We start from the raw sequence: 15,985 nt of genomic DNA, 5'->3' as shown, positions 1-15,985 counted from the left end.
TATTTAATTTTTATTACCAAAGCTAATTTTATTAATTAAAAATACATATTCTAAATTATGATTCTATATTTATTTAAGACGAATTAAAGTTACCTAATGAGCTGTCGAGAGAGGTCACGACGACACCCTAACCAGTGACACCTAACTTACAACTAGACATAGTTCATGGTACACTCAGCGTCAAATAATTAGAGACACTCAGGGTATTCAAATAATTAGACGCAACCAAAATGTCAATAATATCGGTACAAACAAAGTTCCCTTATTGTTGTCGCTTGGCTATGCACGGTTTTTTTTAAAAAACAATACATCTATGACCTCGTGCTTAAAGTGAAAAGGATAGCAATAGTTTCTATCTCTTTCATATTATGCTTTTCAATATTAATAGATGTGACAAATTGTATTTAAAATATATAGCTGTAAAGTATATTTTTCTAACGTGTTTCGTATTTTTGAACACTTAGAATGCTTGGATACACTGGCGAGATGACTGTAACCATATTTATGGCGGTTTGACTGATTTTAAGCGTCTCGACTTTTTGAGCGCGTATATTGTTGACAACAATAAGGAAACTTTGTTTGTACCGATATTATTGACTTTTTGGTTGCGTCTAATTATTTGAATATCCTAAGTATCTCTAATTATTTGACGCTGACTGTACGACAGACGTCGAATGTGGAGTTTATTATAAAGTTTTACGCTTACATAACGACTTAAATTGAATTATCAAGTATCAAGATCAACCATCGAGCGTAAAGACGAGCCGCTCCGCATTCGAAGTTTGAGATTACAGGTCGCAGTACACGGCAGATAACATCGTGAAGTGTAACAAGCTAGTCACTCGATACAGTGCATTTACCTCGAGTCCACGCTGCGGCGAAGCAATCTCTCTCTCATAACGCTTTCATTTTTCTCTTTTGTCTCACATTCTATTGCTCCGTCGGATCACTCTGTTACATCGTTTTAGGCAGTGTGGCATTCTAAAGTTTAAACCTGGACAAACTGGCACGTCAATGATCAATATCGGCACAGATTTATACAAAAAAATAATAATAACATATTCAACGTTTCAACGATAACGAGTGTACACGCAGGTGCAATATGAAAAATCAATAAATTACCACACGGCCGTGAATTTTTATCATAAATAATGGAAGCTGTTTGACGTAAAAATAATCTCATAGTCTAGTTGAATTTGACAATATTTATTGAAGTACCCACAAGAAATAAAAATACATAACATTATCGTGTGCAAATTAAACATTTTTGATTATATATCGGATAGTCATATTATTTATTGTGGGTGATACGATATACGCAGCTTAAAATATAGTTTTATAATCTACAATGGAGAGGTATCTTCTCGGTTCCGTATCGGGCGGTCCGGCGGGGCTCTGCAATCAGACAAACAAACGAACATGGCAAAATCACAGCTAATATTGTAACGCTGTATAGCGTCGAGCGGCACCCCGGCACTGGCGAGCCTAAATACATCTGCAACACTACACACACTACAAAACGTATTCGTTTAAAGATACTGACACATCTCTCACACACACATGACAATAACTTTTCATATGATTTCGAAATTCGATTATACGGATATAATATGATAACGAACATAATAAACATCTTTATATATCATGCAAACTGAAAGAGAATTAAAGGTATAAATTTAATCATGCATTTACATAATATATTACCAAAAAATCCCTGTAATATTTAAACACTTATGTACTGTGTTGAATTAGATCATAGTAATATCTAGTGTGGCTGCAAATACATAAGAAATTAAGCACAATATATTATTAATATACCAAAAAAATATATATATTAGTATTATATGAACAGTAATAATTCAACTAATTTCATTTTATTATCCGAACTATATTTGGGGATTACTAAATGGATACTACTGGTAATATGAAATAACACAATTCTTATTATTACTAAATATAGCATCTATAATATATGTACATATAATACGATTGATTTGCATAGAAAGCCATTATTGATGTGGGACATTATTGTCAAAATGTACACTTATTAAATGATATGGTCTGTACATATCAAATGAGGCAACACATTGATAATAAGATTGTATCTTTGTTAACATACGAAAAGATAATAACTGTAAATAATTCATAATATTGGATATGAGAAAGTCCAGTGAACTTTACATAAAGAATTAGTCACATTTCAAACAAAAAATATACATTTCAAATAATAAATATTTGAAAATTGAAATAAGAAAAGAACTATGTATGTAGCCCGAAAATGATTTAACAAATTATATTAATTAATCATCTCAGTAAAATGTTTTATATCATGCACACTAGGCTTATATGAAGGTGTGTCTATGAAAAGAGTCTTGTAACTATTACTCAAGCAGAGCATTGTCTATGGTAGTGAGACTAACAATACTATCGATAGATATGTAACTTTAGTTACTTCTCTTTAGGTTATCATGTTAACAGCGGTAAGCTGTATATTTAATTATGAAATGTTTAATTTATGTACATATGTTAATACTGTTACTGGAAGAATGTCATACTTTATGATGGAAAAGTTTAACAACATGTTTTATTGAAGGCAATCCTGCAGTTTCTAATGTGCATTATACTGTTAGTATTGAAAAAAAAATAACTTATTTAATTAATAAATAACTAATCAAAATTTACACACCTACTTAGATTCTTGTAATAATGTTACAATATAGATGTATTTTATATATAGAGATTACTACAAATGGTGTAAACGATACTACAAAATATAAAAGATCTTCAACTGTCTCTCTAAGATGAATAGTTTATATGATATACATATAATTATTTTTAAATGTATATAACAATATAGTTTTATATATCGTCATAATGAATATACACAGGTAAAACTGAGATCATTAGTTAATATACATTTATTTAGTATATTATAATTCCTTTTTCCTTATAAAAACTCTAGCCCTATGATAATAATCTTTTTTCTTTAAATCGAAAAATATATTGTTATTGTGTCTGAAAAAAGCATATTTTACAATATATTCGTGTAGTATATTGTATTTTACATATATGACATGCCACACACTGTGAAAAAAAGATATTTGAAAGTGTTTTAAAAAAAAACAAAAATGTATGAAATACAATATAACCTAAGATCTGTCACACATAAATAGAAGTTCATACAGTAACTATTAGTCATTTTTGTTATATACGAATATGGGAGAATATAGTAATATATTTAAGGACATAGAATTTGTACCAAAAAAAATTATTCAAAATTTGTAATCAAAACTGTAATAACATTTACATTAAGACAGGTATTAAATAAAAGTACAGAAATCAAATAATCACTATATGAAACTATATAAAAACTACAAGCATCATTTGAAAAACATTGGCTCTCTCGCACCCAACTCCAACTCAACAACTCCTCAAGCACTCGGCACAAATTATACATAATAACAGCGTCCCAGCGAGTGTCGAACTTGCGCCCCTTACAGATATTAAAAAAAAAAAAAAACAAAAACTGATTAGGACGGATATTCGTCTAGGAGTCTACAAGTGAGGCTTTGGAGTTCGACTCCCGCGGAGGCGAGTGTGGTATCCGATCGTACTCACTCGTCTACTGATGCTGGTGCGGTGCGTGGTCGGGGGCGGGCGGCACGCCGGGGTAGGGGTAGGGGTAGCCGGGGTACACGGGCGGGTACACGCCGTACTGGCCGTACTGCGACACCACGCCGCCCGCGCTCGACGACGGCGGCGTGGGGTTGGGCGGCGTGGCCTGCGGGGCGGACTGCGCCGGCGCGCTGCCCGGCTGCGACTGTGGGGAGACACCATTACACTCTCTAATCGGGATCGCACACGGTGTGATATGACACAGTAGTTGGGCATGCGATATAAGTTTTTTTATATCTTCAGTTTTTTTGGCCCAACCAGGAATTTCACCCACGGGTTGAGATTTGCAACCATAAAAGCTAGTCATTAGACCGGCGTGGCGAGTTGCATAATCATAATATTATATTAAAGATAAATATTTTAGCATCATTTCTATTATCTATAAATGCCCATAAACAATATGAGACAACATCACATACATTACTCTGATCCCAATGTAAGTAGCTGAAGCACTTGTGTTATGGAAATCAGAAGTAACGACGGTACCACAAACACCCAGACCCAAGACAACATAGAAAACTAATGGTAATCTACATCGACTCGGCCGGGAATCGAACCCGGGACCTCAGAGTGGCGTACCCATGAAAACCGGTGTACACACCACTCGACCATGGAGATCGTCAAGTTTTACTTCAGGATGTACCTTAATCTTGATCTGTGCCTCTATAGCCTCGGCTTCCTTTATCTTGCCGATGCCGCGGTAGTACTCTGCCCACTGCGCGCTGTAGTCAGCGGCTGGCGCGGGCGAGGCGGGCTGCGCACTGGCCGGCGCTGACGTGGGCGTTGTGGGCGCGCCACCGCCACCAGACCCTGTTAATTAATATAAAAGAATTTTGTAACTTCTGGTATGTCCTAGAGTCGAGATGGCCCAGTGGTTAGAACGCATGCATCTTAACCGATGATTGCGGGTTCAAACCCAGGCAAGCACCGCTGATTCATGTGCTTAATTTGTCTTTATAATTCATCCCATGCTCAGCGGTGAAGGAAAACATCGTGAGGAAACCTGCATGTGACAAATTTCATAGAATTTCTGCCACATGTGTATTCCACCAACCCGCATTGGAACAGCGTGGTGGAATATGTTTCAAACCTTCTCCTCAAAGGGAGACGAGGTCTTTAGCCCAGCAGTGGGAAGTTACAGGCTGTTGTTGTTGTTGGTATGTCCTTTAAAAATGTATGTGTAATTTTAATTACTCTATCCATTGACTACAACTATTTTTAAAATTATCCCTTGTACTAAGATTCTCATACCATTATATTTCATTGTTGTTTATCATCACAAACTTACCTTGCTGTTGTTGTTTAGTCTGTTGTTCCACCGCTTCAGCCTCGCGCATCAGTCCTAGTGACCGGTAATAGTCTATCCATTGTTGGGAGTAGTCTGGTTGACCAGTAGCGGGATTGATTTGGACTTGTTGCTGCACAATTACAAATAAAGGTATAACAATTATAGTTTCGAAGTCATTTCTACGTCTTGTATGACACATATCAAGTGGCTCATTGACATTAAAAATAAGAAATATTAAACATCACTAAAGATTAAAAATTACATATAAATCAACAATGATTGACAAATACAAATCCGTGATATTAATCTCATGAAAAACATTACACAAGACATTACATAACTACATAATTTATAATCTGTGGCAGATTAATGAGTCGACTAGTATCAAAGGTGGTAATCTAACATTTTGACAAATGTTGGTAAAACAATAAAAACAGTTTGTGGGTTAATTTGTTTGACTTGGGGTTACAAAACTTTTTAAATAGTATAATATATAAGTATAAGGTTGAACTAATGTTATATGACAGTAAAAATCATTCTACACGAGTTATGAAAACTATTTTAATTTTGTAGATTGCTACCTTTGAAACTATTACTTTAAGAAAGCCGAATTTTATATTAAACCTGGTGCAGATAGCTATCTTTGATTGCAAAGACCATATTTATTTACCTGTGGCTGATGCTGTTGTTGGTGATGCCAGTGCGGGTTGTATCCCCAGGCTGGAGGGCCGGGCGCAGGCGCACCTCCGTAGTAATCACCACCGTTACCGTTGTTACCACCACCGCCACCATTACCGCCGTTTCCGTTATCGGGCATGAAGTTCACTGGCTGTTATCAACAAGGTGAATTAACAATGGTTAAGATGAAAAAAATGCAAAGAATTTATTTATTTATTTATATACTTTTTATTGCACACCAATATAGACAAAAATAATAGGAGTAAAACAAAGAAAAAACAAATGTACAATAGGCGGCTTTATCGCTAAAACAGCGATCTCTTCCAGACAATCTTTGGTAGAGGAGAGAGATAGGATGGTAGGGGTGTACAAATTCTCCTCAAAGGGAGAGGAGGCCTTAAGCCCAGCAGTGGGAATTTACAGGCTGTTGTTGTTGTTGTTGTTGTTGTTATATGATACTATAAGACAATAGGAAGTATATAACTAATCAATCCTCACCGTCCCAACTTTCTCCATGATGATCCGCTTACAATGCTCTACCGCCTCTGGGTGTCCGCGTATGTAGAATGTGCGATTGTTACGGTCGTTGTTCTGCGTCCGGCGATCCAGTTCGCAGTGCGCACCGGACTGAGCGTTGATTTGTTTAATAACATCGCCACCTACACGATATTTGTAAACATATTAAAAATTAAACAATATTACATTATAACCCACTTAAAAAAATAATAAGAATTTGGCTATACTAAAAAAAAATAGGTTAATTACTTGTATGTAATCCGTTTAACCATAAAAAGACAAAAAATAAACAACAGTCACTTGGTGGTAGGGCTTTGTGCAAGCCCGTCTGGGTAGGTACCACCCACTTATCAGTTATTCTACCGCCAAATAACAGTACTCAGTATTGTTGTGTTCCGGTTTGAAGGGTGAGTGAGCCAGTGTAACTACAGGCACAAGGGACATAACATCTTAGTCCCCAAGTTTGGTGGCACACTGACGATGTAAGGAATAGTTAATATTTCTTACAGCGTCATTGTCTATGAGTGATGGTGACCACTTACCATCAGGTGGCTGAATAATCTACTTCCGAAATAAAATTACAGTGATCATAAGTAGATGATTGATTAGTGGAATGTCATTGGCATGGCTAGTTACCTCGTCCGATGATGAGGCCGCACTTGATGTTGGAGACGGTGAATGTGACGCGGACCTCCTGTCCCTGCTCGGGCCACTGCTGGAAGTCGCGCTCGGCGCCGTTGCGCTGCGCGCCGCCGCGCCCGCGCCCCGACCGGATCGCCAACTGCGGAGACAGCTGGGTGACCGTAACGAGCCATCGATTACGTCGCTACACTACTCGCCTCGCAACCGCCCAACGAGGATTGGTGGACTATAGTTTGTTCGCGTTAAGAATGCAGTGAGTTGTCATTGTTTACCGGCTTTACTCCGCCTCCTGACCAATCAAATCTTTTTTAACAGCAGGGTGAAGGTGTATGCATATTTGTGTTAAAATTCCAACAAATTATATTTGTTTTAAAGACTAAGTATAATGAATTTAAAAAATTCACATTAAAATAAAAAATCGAATCGGGGTATTAATCAACAAAATTCTTAACACTATATACAATCGTTTGCGAATCTTGCAATCTCGATGTAGAAATTTACATATTTTGACACGTCATCTAGTAGCTATAGGTTACATTAATTATTACGTGTACAGCCTGAATAAATTAAATATAAATAAATAAATAAACAAAATTTAAATTATAAAAATAAAAATATCAGTTAATAATTAATTAAATGTGAACTTGACTTTGTAATTTGAAAAGATTTGATTGGTCAAAGGGGGCGGAGTCAGGCCGGTAAAGAATGACAACTCACTGCATTCTTAACGCGAACAGACAATAGTTAACACTTAAGACGCCGATTCGAACGGCGTTCTTTATTTAGTGAATATTCACTAAATAAAGAACGCCGTTTATATAAACGTTTATATAAACAGTATTACAATGGTATTCAAATAAACACATATGTTATATCCATACTAAACAACAGAAAAAAGTGTGCCGCGCCGGGGACCGTTTATTTTTACATTTCGTTACAAGTAAAAAGGATAGCTTGATAAAAACATTAAGTAAAAGGGATAACTAGATGTTTTAATTACGCAAAACGTATTACTACGTAATTATGATGTATTATAACGTATTACTACATAAAACGACTAAAGGCAAACGTCCCAATTAGGACGTTTTCTAGTCTTCACTTTTTGCGCGTTAATAACATATCTGTTTACTACAACATCATTGCAGTATTGACAAATTTATTACTACAATTCTCTATTCTAGCATGCAAAAAATAAACATTAAAGATAAGGACATTTTATTGTGTTTTTTTACGAGAATTGTAATTGTTATGCATACTGTCTTTACACCAATAAACTCGGCGATTCTCTAGGTTTATAAGTTTGTTGACTTTTTAAAAATAATAAAAGATTAAAAAAAAATAGACCTATGACTGATAAGAAAGTTCGTTAAAATGCATTATCATGGTGAATAATTTTCGAATAATCAATAAAACGATAAAAATAATTTAAAAATAAAGATTTATATAGTAATAATGTTAGATTAGAAAAAACTCAAACATTAAATCCTCACGATCTACAGAACTTCCTTCACTTCACAGAGAAATTATTTAAAAACCACTAAGTACCATTAAGAATACTCCATTAAAGTCTTTGAAAACAAAACAATGACTAATAACTATGCTACACAATCAAATAATTACTTAATTTCTGGTGAAAGTTCTATAATGGAAGGAAGCTTATTAATGGTTTCAAAATACCCCAAAATATGTTATGATTTATAATTATTTGTATAATGATATGTAATACTCACATTTACACTTGCAATTAAATCTTCAATCATTTGCCTTGCCTGTTCCACTTGATGAGGTTTGCCTTGTAAGTAGCACCTGTTTCATTAAAATAATAATGTTAATAAAAAGTTTAAAGAAAGATCAGCAATTAAAAATTAAAGTTTTGAAAAAAAAAAAAAATAATGTTATTTTAATAATATGGTAATACAGCCATGATTATGTAACATTTTTATGAGCTTAATTAGCTCATAAAATATATATACTTATTGTTAATAATAGATTAAATTTTCATTGTATCATTAAATGATTAATAAATTACTTTAATTTTTACAAGAATAAACCACAGAAATTATTTTAAAATGGGTGTTAAATACATTTTATTGAATTTTTATGAACTGTAAAAGTTTAGGGAGTTAGGTAAAGGATCAAAAGATATAATTTACCTCTTATCTCCAGGTCCGTCATCCCTCTCTTGGTGAAACTGAACCCTGCAGCCGGTTTCAGCCTGGATTTTCTTAATCATGTCACCACCTCTTCCGATCACCACACCGACTGCCACTTTTGGTACTAAGACCTAATAAAACAACATATTATCATTACTATCATGAAATGTATCTAAATAATTAGATGTTATTCCTTCATATGATATGTAAATATGGAATTCTATCAAATCTTTATATACATGTACAATATAATCAGCTTGTACTATGAATGTAGCCAGACTATTATGACAACCTCCTTTAATATGATATTTATATTTTTAGTTTTAGTATGTAAACTTTAATTGAAGAAAAATAATAACAATCTATTAACATATCAAATATAACATTTATAAATAACAAATAATAATAATAAATATGAGACAACATCACATACATTACTCTGATACCAATAAGTAGTAACGCACTTGTGTTATGGAAAATCAGAAGTAACGACGGTACCACTAACACCCAGACCCAAAACATAGAAAACTAATGATAATCTACATTGACTCGGCTGGGTATCGAACCCAGGACCTCAGGTGTTGGTGTTATGAGAGGCATACCTCAGTGGAATTGGTGGCGAGTCCATTGCCCTGCTCCTGCTGGTAGCCTCCGTCGTCGTACGAGCGCGGACCGCCGCCGCCCTGCTGCATGTCTTTGTCTGCCAGCAGCTCAAAAACAAGCTGCTTTGCGTGCTCCACCTTCGACGGATCTCCGGATATACGGAGAGGTTTCTCCTAGAACAGCATTCATATCAACATTTTTCAAAGTTTTTAACAGTCGAGATGGCCCAGAGGTTAGAACGCGTGCGTTTCAGCACCGCTGATCCATGTGCTTTAATTTATCTTTATAATTCATCTCGTGCTCAGCGGTGAGAAACATCGTGAGGAAACCTGCATGTGACAAATTTCATAGAAATTCTGCCACATGTGCATTCCACCAACCCGCATTGGAACAGCGTGGTGGAATGGTTCCAAACCTTCTCCTCAAAGGGAGGAAGGCCTCCTGCCTTTAGCCCAGCAGTGGGAATTTACAGGCTGTTGTTGTTGTTAATAATAATAAGACTACTTGTAAAGAACAGCATTGTAAATCTGTTTATTTTGAAAAGAGCAACAATGCGAGATTCTTGCTGTTTTTTACTTGCTACAAGCTGCTTTCCGAAAGCAACAATTTAATTATGGACGATTCAAAAATGCTTCATTTTTAAGTTCACTTGAATTAAATTGATTTGATTGTATAGCTGTTGTTTAGGTAAACTATTACTGATTTTCATAATTAATTATTTAACATAGCTCTTTCCTATATTATCTTTGGTCGCTCGAAACGATATTTGTTGAAGATTACTCGAAACGATATTTGTTGAAGAAAACTCACATATTCAGTATTAGGTCCATCTTGTATGACCACCATCTTGGCACCAGACTGTTCCTGCAGTTGCTTTATGGTCTTACCATTCTTGCCAATGATCAAACCAACTTTAGGGCCGGGCAGCATTATTTCTTCCTGTTGAACAATATAGTATTATAGTAAATAGTAAAAAAAATGTTTGATTTTGTTGTTAAAAAATTCTATGTTAACTACTTATTTATTTTTTATTGTTATCAAACAATGATATTCTAATAAACAGATATGTTATATCCATACTAAACAACAGAAAAAAGTGTGCCGCGCCGGGGACCGTTTATTTTAGATTATTTTTACATTTCGTTAAAAGTAAAAAGGATAGCTTGATAAAAACAACAAGTAAAAGGGATAACTAGATGTTTTAATTACGCAAAACGTATTACTACGTAAAACGACTTAAGGCAAACGTCCCAATTAGGACGTTTTCTAGTCTTCACTTTTCGCGCGTTAATAACATATCTGTTCACTAAAACATCATTGTTATCAAATGACATTTTATTAATGAAAATTGATAGTTAAGTTATTAAGATATTAATTATAAGTTTCGTGCTTTTTAATAAAACAAATTAAAATAAAGTTAAACTTGATTGTTTTTTCTTGTCGTTTGGAAGGTTTTTTGCTATAAAATTGGTATATAAACTTATAATAATTTTATGCACTGACCGTGACTGCGAGCCCACCACCACCACCCCTGTTCATGGGTGGCATTCCACCACCTGGATTGTCTTGATGCTGCGGAGCGTTCTCACGACCACGGTGATTGACGATCTGATTGACTAGTTCCCTGTGAGGAATGTTCGAACTTCATAACAACAGCAAAACGTTTCGAAACTGAGGCCAGTTTCTCATTTTTACTAAAGATTGTTATTTAACAATTTATGAGAATGCATGTATTATTTGTAAGATATGATTGATGAAATTAAGAAAGAGTACATGTCTCACTGATTAACTGAAGCCTCATTTTCATTCAACAAGTAGGTAATAAATAATTTAAATTGAGTAATTTATATTAATAATTTATATTTTTACAAATAAATTAATATGATTTTTTTTTGTTATTAATTACGACGTTGTTTTACACAAAATTATTAATGTTAAGTAAAATAATTTGTATATTTTACTTACATATTATTGGCAGTACATATTTTAAAATAGTATTCATTCAAAGTGTAATTTTAATAAATGATATATGAATGAAATCCTGTCATATTAATATAATAGATACATACTTAGCCCTCGTGATGGCCTCCCGGGATCCCGTGAGAGTGCACAGTCGGTCCGGCTGACCGCCCGAGTCCGGCGCCATCTGTATCTTGCAGCCCGACTCTGCTTGCAGACGAGTTATCTGCTCGCCACCACGTCCTATGACTGACAAACAATTTATCATTAAAATAAAATGTTGCCACTTGTAGTGCCACTCGTACAGACGGAGTCAGTCAGTCAGTTTTCAAATTAATTCCTTTATCAACTTTTAAGCTCTTAGTACCTTTTGAATCTAAACATCAAATCATTGCGACGCAATACGTCATTCTCGATCCGTAAAGCAGATTGCCGCTCATACTGAGCAAACGATAATAGATCTTAAGGTTACGAATCTTTTCTTACTCCGACTGTACATTCATCTAGGAGTTGGTGATGGTGGCAGAATTTTGCTGCCTTATAATATATTTAAGAAGCTATGTCTCGTGTGTTAGTTTAACACCTTCATATTGATCGTTGAGACACAATACGTTTGTCTCAAATTGCTTAGTTAGTTTAATGACTAGCTTATCCAAACTGTTATAACGAATTCTTAGTAACAGGCAATAGCTTAGAACTAGCCAGTGTTTACACTCTCATGGGACGATGAATTTGAGATATACTACAGTACAGATACTTGTGCACTAACGTAAATTCCGCACAGTTAGCTAATATCTTTCGAGAATGACAAATCATCATTTCTTAATGACCTGAACATAAATAATTAACTTAGTCGGCTTTCAAGGTCAGATTACATTCTACATCTTTTTGTCTTCTATAATAAGACGAGGCAAGAATCTCATAGTACTTCCAGTACTGGCTATGTTACATTACATAACGACGAATTTAAGGGAAATATTTACCCCATAAAATATAACCTATAAATATTCAACCTATATAACCTAAAAGTAACGAATTCATTAAGACCATGAACATTTTATATGGATAATTATAAAAAGCTAGATGTTTCAGAGTTAGTATATTCTTTAAACTTATATGTGCCGACATACTTAATTATGTTATTTAATAAAAATTGCGGATACAATTAATTTTACTTTGAACTAGTCTTATGATAGAATTGTTTATATTTTAATACAATATTATTAGCACTGGACTTTTACAACAAAGGAACCGAATAGGAAATAATAACAAAGTGAATTTAAAGTTATACAAGGAAATTAGTATATACACTATCGGTTAGAAGATATAATACTATAGAGTAGTTAGTTATACATCCTTTCTCTTCATAAAAAATATTTGTATTTATGACTTTGCTTTCATTCCACAGCTGGGCAAAGGCCTCGCCTTAAGAAGGCCGATATAAAGCTTACCAACTCACTGATACAATTTGTGTTAGTGTATGTACTCACTAAGTCCGACCATTTTATCCGGAACCCTGATGTACTCGTTGATAGTCTGATCGGGCATCATGTTCGGCGGGGCGGAGGGGGGTGCGGGCGCCGCTGACGTATTCGCGATACGCGTCGCAACCGATGCCGCCGTTACACTACCAAAACACATATAAATTTATACATACTCGAGATCTCCAAGATATTTACTAATTTAAGGTAAGCTTAATAATTTTATATGAAGGATTTGTTGCTTTAAAAAGGTTTGGCAATGTCTGAATGGTATAGTTTAACACAATATTTGTTTAAGGGTTTAACCAACCAAACGTGTTTAGGTTGCTGGACGAGCATATGAGCCACCTGATGGAAAGTGTTCACCATCACCCATAGACAATGATGTTGTAAGAAATATTAACTATTCCTTACATCGTCAATGTGCCACCAACCATGGAAACTAAGATGTTGTGCCCCTTGTGCCTGTGGTTACACTGGCTGACTCACCCATCAAACCAAAACACAACAATACTGAGTACTGTTATTTGGCGGTAGAATAACTGATGAGTGGGTGGTACCTACCCAGACGGGCTTGCAAAAAGCCCTGCCACCAAGAAAAACTTCAAGTGAAAATAAATACTTCAAATCAACTATTCTCCTATCAATCCTAACAAATAACAATTCTAAGAACGACAAATCTTAACAAGTTGTATAAGTAAAAATAAATACAGTTCTTTATATGCATTTTGCACTATCATGAAAACTTGCAGTTTACATTTCAATACTGCATATGTATCCTGTAATGCAACAAATTTAATCAAAGTCAGTTGTGTACTTGACGGACAGATTAGAAAGCAAGATTACATATACAATCTATTCAATATAATTACGTCTATATTGATGTTGTAAATATAGGTTAATATAAACAAAGTTAAACTTGCAATTCTCCAGCGACATTAAACATAAAAACTATGCTTATATTTTATTTATATGTTAAGTCATCATGACTTGTCGTACATTTATTTGAACTGTATTATGTATATTTTTATTATATCTAAATATTCACAGATATTGGATTTGTACAAGTGTCATAATCCATATAATTTTCAAAGACGAAATAAAACTGTTCAAATATATCAAGTCTCATTGTGTATACCTAAAATTATATTTAAGTTCAAGACATCAAAATTAATTTGGAAATTAAACAGTTTCATCCATTATATATTGTCACTGCTCCGCAAACCTTGGGACCCTTGTTGTAGTTGTACATTTACACTCGCTCACTCATCCTTCACAATGGAACATGATAATACTAAGTATTATGCCGAATATATGATGATAGATTATCCCTATCCAGACAAGTTTACATGAAGCTCAAATGTAGTGTAATGCACTGATTTTCATACTATATCTCTACTCAATGTTTTCATATTACCATATATATACTATATGAAATTACGGGATAGTGATAGCCTTTTTATTTGATGTTTGAAATATTTTGGTTATAAAAATATTATACAATATTTCTAAATTTTTTTATGTTAAGTACTTTTTAATGAAAGTATTTCTCAATAAAAAATATTATTAAGATAATTCAGTTATTTTTTAAGGTTATATGGAATTAATAAAGGAAAACTTTTGTTGTGATGTAAATTATTGATATTGCTTTATCAATAACATATAACACTCATGTCAAATTTATGTAAGATGAGCTAAGGTAGTTCTGTTATATTTCTTTGTTGATATTTAAGTTCATTCTTATTTATACTTGTTTGTACAACACTGCATAGTTGAAGTACACAATTAATGAATTCTTTTATAAGATAATTCTTGATAAATTCAAAATAAAATATGGTTTTTTTTACTATTTATATTACTAGCTGTTTTGAGTTATTTTTGTCATATATAATGCATTTTTGCAGATATAACAAAATGCGCGGGAATCAAATTTTATTAAAAATAAAGACGATTTGATCAAAATATACCTCATTTGATGTGGCGGTTGTGGTTGCTGTTGTTGAATTGGATATGAAGACTCAATTGACGCTTGTTTCTTTGGAATCGGCTCTGATCCTTCTTCCAATGATCTTTTACTGCCGCTACCTTCAATTTTAGCTGCAACCTACAAATAGTGGTTAAATACGTATGAGAATGTCCTTTAAAACCTAACAATCACTTCATGGTACAGTTAATAAAACGTACGCAACGCCTAAAAAGTAGGTTAGCACTGTAAGGAATTATAATGTTTAACATGTATAAATTATCAGAAAGGGGGTAGATTATGCGATACTTTATTATGTTTTACGGAGGTAAATTAAAAATATTAACGAGTAATAAAAGCATTGTGTCAAAGTATAACGATTATGCAGATAATGGATATCCGCTCACCAATCTAGCACGTTGTACAGCAGCCGCAAATCCCTCCGGTTTGCTATTGTTTTGAAGCGTAGCCATAGAAGAATAATCACTCATGTTTAAATTAAAGCAACCATTCAACCGCGCAATGAGGCAGCCATTAAAACGGATCAAAAGATCCAAAAAATATATCACTGTTGTCTCACAAACTAGGAGAGAAGACGCGGACCATAAACAAAAGAAGTATTTTATAGATGTTGTCAAAAATGTCATTTACAAATTATACTACACAATTCACCAATCCTGTTACAGCACAAACATAACTATGGAATGCTATTGGTTGAACGCTAAGAGCGTCTTATTAAAAATCGTACATTATATTATTTGCAAAATTATGTCTTATTTATTAGATAAATAGTCTTTACCTAACTTTACAAGATTTTCATTTCAAAATATTAATAGCTTATAATTAAAAGAGAAAGCTTACATGTAGTGTGACGTTATAAAAAATCATTTTAATATTGTCTATGGTAAGGGGCGTTTTGATTGTACATATCCTTTAAACGCTACACATAACTCTTATAAATTAAATTATTTATTATTTTAATAATGTAATTAATATCTCAGTTAATTATAAATGTTAAAAAAAATAA

General features: G+C 33.9%; 1 protein-coding gene across 3 annotated transcripts; it reads right to left on the bottom strand.

Annotated features, from left to right (window-relative positions):
* Nucleotides 1–860: 860 nt before the first annotated feature.
* LOC124540168 (far upstream element-binding protein 3) lies at nucleotides 861–15,583 on the bottom strand. Of its 3 annotated transcripts, none has more exons than XM_047117625.1 (16): nucleotides 15,366–15,583; nucleotides 14,963–15,099; nucleotides 13,005–13,141; nucleotides 11,625–11,763; nucleotides 11,059–11,197; nucleotides 10,366–10,494; nucleotides 9,555–9,728; nucleotides 8,953–9,083; nucleotides 8,530–8,605; nucleotides 6,794–6,950; nucleotides 6,140–6,300; nucleotides 5,634–5,792; nucleotides 4,964–5,093; nucleotides 4,319–4,485; nucleotides 3,619–3,820; nucleotides 861–1,395 (listed from the first exon to the last, which is right to left on the bottom strand). In XM_047117625.1, the coding sequence occupies exons 1-15, from the start codon at nucleotides 15,447–15,449 to the stop codon at nucleotides 3,623–3,625; spliced, it is 2,118 nt and encodes a 705-aa protein (XP_046973581.1). In that variant the 5' UTR covers nucleotides 15,450–15,583; the 3' UTR covers nucleotides 861–1,395; nucleotides 3,619–3,622. The 3 variants fall into 3 exon arrangements, with proteins under 3 accessions (XP_046973581.1, XP_046973582.1, XP_046973583.1); XM_047117626.1 differs by having other exon boundaries at nucleotides 6,794–6,938; XM_047117627.1 differs by having other exon boundaries at nucleotides 11,059–11,179.
* Nucleotides 15,584–15,985: the final 402 nt, after the last annotated feature.

This window comes from Vanessa cardui, chromosome 24, assembly GCF_905220365.1.
Source record: "Vanessa cardui chromosome 24, ilVanCard2.1, whole genome shotgun sequence".
NCBI lineage: Eukaryota > Metazoa > Arthropoda > Insecta > Lepidoptera > Nymphalidae > Vanessa > Vanessa cardui.
The sequence above is the reverse complement of the archived record's forward strand: the minus strand, read 5'-3'. Positions and strand labels throughout refer to the sequence as shown.

Coding starts and splice junctions, on each gene's coding strand:
- LOC124540168 (XM_047117625.1), bottom strand. CDS start 15,449: ATGAGTGATTATTCTTCTATGGCTACGCTTCAAAACAATAGCAAACCG. Junction 8,606..8,952: donor GACGGACCTGGAGATAAGAG/GTAAATTATATC, acceptor TTAATGAAACAG/GTGCTACTTACAAGGCAAAC. Junction 5,094..5,633: donor AACAACAGCATCAGCCACAG/GTAAATAAATAT, acceptor GTAATTGTGCAG/CAACAAGTCCAAATCAATCC.